This window comes from Suricata suricatta, chromosome 13, assembly GCF_006229205.1.
Source record: "Suricata suricatta isolate VVHF042 chromosome 13, meerkat_22Aug2017_6uvM2_HiC, whole genome shotgun sequence".
Lineage (NCBI taxonomy): Eukaryota > Metazoa > Chordata > Mammalia > Carnivora > Herpestidae > Suricata > Suricata suricatta.
Window position 1 is genome coordinate 3547113 of NC_043712.1, and position 6000 is coordinate 3553112.

Genomic DNA, 6000 nt, shown 5'->3' on the forward strand with positions numbered 1-6000 from the left:
GGATCCAACTTTACAGACAAAACCCAGCTGTGTGAGAATCAGGATTAATGGCCGAGATTGGGGAGGATCAAAGAGAAGCCTTCCCTCCCTCCGCCCCCCCCCCATGCACTCATTCCTCCAGAGGTCGAGTCCCAGGCCTGCATTCCTGGGGGAGGCATGCGGGAACCTTCCAGCCAAAGTGTGTAAGGGACTCGAATTCGAAGATGGAACTTCGGCCTAATTTGCAAACACTTAGGTGAGGGGGTTTTTTTTTTGGCCATAGATGCTTCGTGGGCCTGTTTCTAAGTAGAATCAATATATTACCCCCAGTTAATAAAGAAACACGGATTTAACAGATTTAGGGTTAGTATTATCTAAATTTAAATAACCTTAAAATAAATCTCTTTCTCCTATTACAGCTCTTGCCAGATTATGCGTTTCAGGCATCAATTAGGCAAAGCTTTAGCCTAATTCCACTGTACATATTCTAATGTGTGTATTTTTAACCGTCCCTCTCTCTGATTTCCCAAACTTTCCTGTTTTCTCTGTCACGGCCTGATCCCCGCATTTAAAGTCGCAGAGAATTTGGACATTTCATGGAGTGTTGCCGCCTAAAGCTTTTTTTCCCCCCCATGGGCCTGTCGAACGCTTGTTTTGCATCCAAAACATCTTCATGTTTGCAACTCTTCGCCGCAGCCATTCTTCAGAGGGGACTCCGATCTCACCCACCGAAGGGCAAAGAGCCCTTGGCGAGTGATTAAGTCGGCGCTGATGCAATGCTCACAGCCTCTTCCACTCTTGGAGAAGCAAGGAGCCAACCAGAGCTCGGCAAAGGACATTTTGACAAAGCCCAGTGGATTCCTTTGATCTTTTTTTTTTCTTTTCCCTTTAGTGAAGGGAGGTGAGGTTTAGGGAAGAGGAGAGAAAATGAGAGCCCCCAATGCAAGTGCATCCCAGGCTGCTAGGGACCTTGCTGGATAGCACTTCGGCCCTCTACACGAAGTCCGGGAGAGTCATTAGAATCCAAGCATCGCTTCCAGGAGACAAACGGAAAGCCTTTCCACTGGACAGGGGGCCCCGCCTGGAAAGGGCACCTGACGGGTCTCATTAAATTGCCTGCGTGACCGTCTCACCTTCCCTGTTAATCTGCTCCGCCTGTGAGAACAATCCAGAGCAAGACGTGCCTGTGGGGGGGTGGGGGGCAGTGGGGCACCCTTAGGCCGGCTAGACTCTTCGGAAATGTCCAGAATCCTCGTAACAAGGCTCACATGGGAATCTCCACTTCCTTTGAACTTTGCCGCCCCAACCCTGTGGAGCCCGGGGTGGAGGGCCTGGGGCGGGTCAAGGAGAAGAGGACTCCTGGGAGCCTGTCCTATTGTTCTACCCACCCCGGGTCTCCCAGGCGCTCCCTCTTTGTGTTTTTTTTTTAAAAAGAGTTCACCCAGCCCCAGGGGTGGGAACAGAGAAGCCAATTTAGCCTTCTAAGCGGATGAAAGCGGAAGCGCACCTCACCGCGAAGGTTGTAGTTGTTATTACAGATGGGAAGCGCAGGACAATTTAAAATATTGTAATTATCAACTTGTAGGGAAGCCTTGTTCTTCATTAATGTAGATATGAAGTCGCCTCGGTACAAGGACGATTACACAGCTGAGAACGTGTCTGCGTTTGCACCGCCGCTGTGTAAATGTGAGGGCGGCTGCTCTGCCCTACCTCCTTCGCTTTCACAAAATGAAAAGCACACCAGTGCAAGTTGTCCTTTGATAGATTTTTAATATGATTTTAAAGAGTTTTGTTTGGTCTCATTCTTATTCAATGAGATTAATTTAAAGCACTTATCCCCTGGGCTTAAGTCAATCCATGTAGGATTTGGGCCGGGTTTGTTGCATGGGGGGTTTTGTTTGCAGGAGGCTATGAGAGACTCCTTTCCCACTTCATTAACCCTGAGTTGGGGACAGTCTCCCCTCGCCCCCACCACAGCCAGAGCTGGGGATTTACCAACCCCCATTCACATGCAAAAGAACTCGAAAGCCGAGAGGCTCCTTGACTTAATTAGCTGCTGTGCATTTTGCAAAATTAGAATAATACCCTCACCATCCCAGGAAAGAAAAGCAGTGGTGTGAGGGTGTTGGGCTGGGGTGGGGGAGGGGGCGGGGAGGGGAGGGGGCAGGAAACAGTAGCAGGGTCCCCCGGTGGGGGAAGTAGTTTAAACATGGCCCCCACCCCTCCCCCAGGAGGCTGCCCTCCACCCAGAGCAATCCTGCCACAGAATTGGGGGGGTGGGGGCCTTGGCTTGCTGGGCCCCAAAACTTCCCAGCCCTGGGCCTGTCTTCTGTCCCGGGTCTGAGCTGCAGGTGGTGTGTTGGGGGGGGAAGCACCTGCGCCCACCTCCCCAGGGAGGGAACGGCCCCAGGAGGTGACCTTGGCCCTTTGAACATTGACTGGAGGCCTCGGTCTGGCTGGAGCCTTAAACCCCTCCCCTGAGGCCCCGGAGCTGCTGGCCGCGGCGCGGGACAGACGCTGGGATTTGGCTCCCCTCTGGGTCTCATCTACGGCCTCCCGGGGGAAAGACGCACGGTTACCGCTGTGGCGTCAGGCTCCCAGCGAAGGCTCGTCGGGTCCTGCCGGCGCGGCGCCCGGGCCGCCTGGGCGCCTGCGAGCGTCCGGAGCCCGAGCGCGACCGGGGCGCGGGGCGGAGGGGGCTGCTGGGGGGAGTAGCCTCGGAGCCCATCTGTCGGCCCTGCGCCCAGCGGGCCGGTCACCAGCTGCCGGCGCCCTTGTTGCGGCCAGATGAGCCGGCTCAGCGAGGGCACCGCAGCCCGGTCCGCAGCCCAGCGAGCCCAGACTCCGACCCCCGCGCCGGCCCCCGGGACCGGCTGGGAGCGAGCATAGGAACCAGATGGAGAGGAGGGGAGGGGGCGCGGGGAGCAGCGGGCTCGCCTCACTGTGGAGACAGGAAGAATGAGGCTCAGGGTGGGGTAGGGGGAGGCCCCAGCCCCTACCACAGCGCCAAGGAATTGAGGTGGACAAAAAAGAAAAAAAGAGTCCTTATTGAGGAAGGAGGCCGGGTCCCAGGATGGGAGAGTGGATCTTACAGAGGGGCGGGAAAGAAGGGCTGAGCGCGGACAGGCGCATGGTCATTTGTAAGAAGTTTATTTCGACATTTAAAAAAGAGAGAGAGAACCCGAGGGCCTGCCTGCCCCCGGAGGGAGGCTGGAAGTGGGGGCTGGGGGTCGGGGTGGTGGGCAAGCCCCCTTGACCCCTTCCTGCCTCGCCTGGGAGGGAAGAGGGCACAGGCCACAGACTCACTGATTCACGGACACGGTCACGGGCTCATGGGTCACGAATAAATAACTTCATATACACTTTGCACACCGTATGTACAGGTCTGCCGTGGCCCGGGCGCTGGGAGGAGGGCTCCACACTCCCCTGCACCTGTAGGGGTGCGGGGAGAGGGCTGGGCGTACAGCTGGGGCATGGAGGGGGAAGCGGGAGAGAGTGCCGCGTCGGGTCGGCCCCACCTGCTCCCACGGAGGGGCGGGGCGGGCGGGGGGACGCCTTGGGGAGCCGGCCAGGGGTGGGGTCCTGTATGTACATCCGGCGGGTGGAAGTGGCTCCCTGACGGCGCGGCCGGGACAGAGCACGCGAGGAGGGTTAGGTGGACTCGGTCCGGGTCCGGGCCCCTGTAGACTTAGCATCTGGCCCTGCGGGGGAACTCCAGGGAGGGCCGGCCAGGGGGCCCCGGGGAAGGGGCGTTGAGACCCCGCGCCCTCGGAGCGGCAGGCGGAAGGGGCCCGCGCAGAGCCCCGGGGAGGCGGGCGGGCGCTTCACCGAGGCTGCGCGGCGCGCGGGAGGACGCCGGCCAGCGGGGGCAGCGGCGGGGGCGGCTCGCTGGCGCCCTGGAGTCCGTGGATGAGGATGCGGGGCACCAGAGGTCTCTGCAGGGCGGGCGGCGGCGCGCTGGGCCCGCGGTACAGATACAGAGCGGCGCCGGGGTCCAGGTTGGAGACTAGACTCTGCGGGTAGAAATAAGGCGACGGGAACATCCGCTGGAGCGCCGAGTAATTGCCTGCCTCCGCCAGCAGCTCCAAGCCGACTGCCGTCTGTCGCTTCCATTTAGTCCTAGGGACCAAAATAAATGGGTTCGGCGGGGTCAGGGCTGTGGCGCCCCACGCCCCCAGCCCCGCACGAGTGCCTGGCCCAGAGCGCCTGCAAGCAGGCCAAGTGGGATCGCAGGGATTTGTTAACAAATAGTGGAGTGCCGGGCACCGCGCTCCCGTGACAGGCACCGGCCTTTCTTGGCTATTGTCCCTATTTTACAGATAAGAAAACTGAGGCGTGGGCCATTTAAGAGTTAGTCTCCAAAGAGGTAGAGCCCGGCTGTCTGACCCCAAAGACCGAGTTCTCACCTCACCTCAGGCTCCTCTGGGGATGCAAGGGCCCCCTTGGAGTTGAGGGTTGGGGCTCACCCCCCTCCCTGCGTTTCTTCCTCCGGGGGATCGGCTTAGGAAAGCGACCGTGCGGGAGGCGGGGAGGGCTGGAGGCGGGTCCCCTAGCCTCGGAGAGGGGCGCGGGGCTGCAGAGTCAGTGGTGATTCTGCAGGCCTGAGGCCTGAGTCGGTGCTCACACCTCGGCCACACCTCGGCCACACCCGCTGCCCTCAGCAACCAGCTCCAAGGCCTGGGAGGAGCCTCCCGAAGACTGCGTGGCCCCAAATTCAGAGGCCACAGCCGACTGTCCACCGGAGCTTGGGGGAGGCAAGGAAGTCGAGGCCGTGCTAGCTCATTGCCTGACTTCAGCCGGAACCCTCGGGTGCACCTGGCCAGCGAGGCTGGGCCAGCCGGCCACCGTCCCACCAAGGCGGGCTCAGCCACACCAACCGAGTTTCCCTCCCTGAATTATTCATCGTCATCATAATTGTGTAATTACTGTAACGGGCCTTAATTATTGATGCCCGGAGCAGTAATCAGTATTTATTATTAATGGGGAGCTGTGTTCTGAGGCTTGTTTATGGAAAGCACCACTCCAGCCTCCACTGAGTGCGTGAGTGTGAGTGTGGGTGTGTGTGATTGTATGAGCTGTGTGTGTGTGTGTGTGTGTGTGTGTGTGTGTTTTCGTCCTCTGGATGCACAGTGGAGGGAGGGTAGGAAACGCTGGGTTCTAGACCAGTGCCCAACACCGATCTCCCAGTCACCCGGTCCTCAAGGCGCCAGAGCTGGGTCTGTTCCTTCCTTAGGTTTCTGGACAGGAAAGGCTGAGGAGGCCAGAAGAGACCCCGGGAGCTCAGACTATGCCCCCCGACACACAAGCACATCAGGGCTGCCCACTAGGTCCTCCCCTCCCCCAAACCCATTCTGGACACTGAGGCCACCACCCCTCCCCTGGCCTGGCACTCCCACTAGGGGAGCTCCACGGCCCCAACACGGGCTCAGGCTGGTCCCAGTGGCGGGCATCAGGACGCTGGCTGGGATGGGGACAGGCCTTGGGCCTCTGTCCTGTCCTGGAGGGGCATGTCGGCGCGGGAGACCACTCCAGTTCTGCCGCTCTCCCTCACTGTGGCCTTGGGGCAAGGCCTTTTCTCCTCCAGGCCTCGGTTTCCTTATTTTTGCACAATAGGGAGAGCTCGGAGGCCCTCTCTCAGCGATGGGCCGCCGACTGGTGGTGGGTCCCACGGAGGGGCAGTTAGGAAGGGAAGCCCTGCGCGCCCCCCACCCCCCCAGCCGGCCTCACCTGCGGTTCTGGTACCAGGTCTTGACCTGCGTGTCGGTGAGGTTGAGCGAGGCGGCCAGCTCCATGCGGTCCTGCACGCTCAGGTACTTCTGCCGCTCGAAGCTGCGCTCCAGCTGCGCCAGCTGGTGGTCCGTGAAGGCCGTGCGGGCCTTGCGCGGCTTCTTCAGGCGCACGGGGGGGCTGTCCCGGGAGCTGGAGATCTCGCGGTCGCCCTCCTCCTTCACTGCGGAGACACAGCGGCGCGTCAGGGCCCGGGCCTCGCCGCCTGCCCGCCGGCGCCCTCCGCCCCGGCCG

The 6000-nt window shown here is 60.4% G+C and overlaps 1 protein-coding gene across 1 annotated transcript in view; it reads right to left on the reverse strand.

The window, feature by feature from the left end:
- Positions 1-2700: 2700 nt before the first annotated feature.
- The window catches only part of BARHL1 (BarH like homeobox 1), a 7696-nt gene continuing 4396 nt past the window's right edge, over positions 2701-6000 (reverse strand). Inside the window, exons 2-3 of the mRNA XM_029921198.1 lie at positions 5707-5929; positions 2701-4098 (exon numbers count right to left, since the gene is read on the reverse strand). Coding sequence (XP_029777058.1) covers positions 3804-4098; positions 5707-5929 — 518 coding nt within the window. The 3' untranslated portion in view covers positions 2701-3803. The remainder of the gene's footprint in view (positions 4099-5706; positions 5930-6000) is intronic.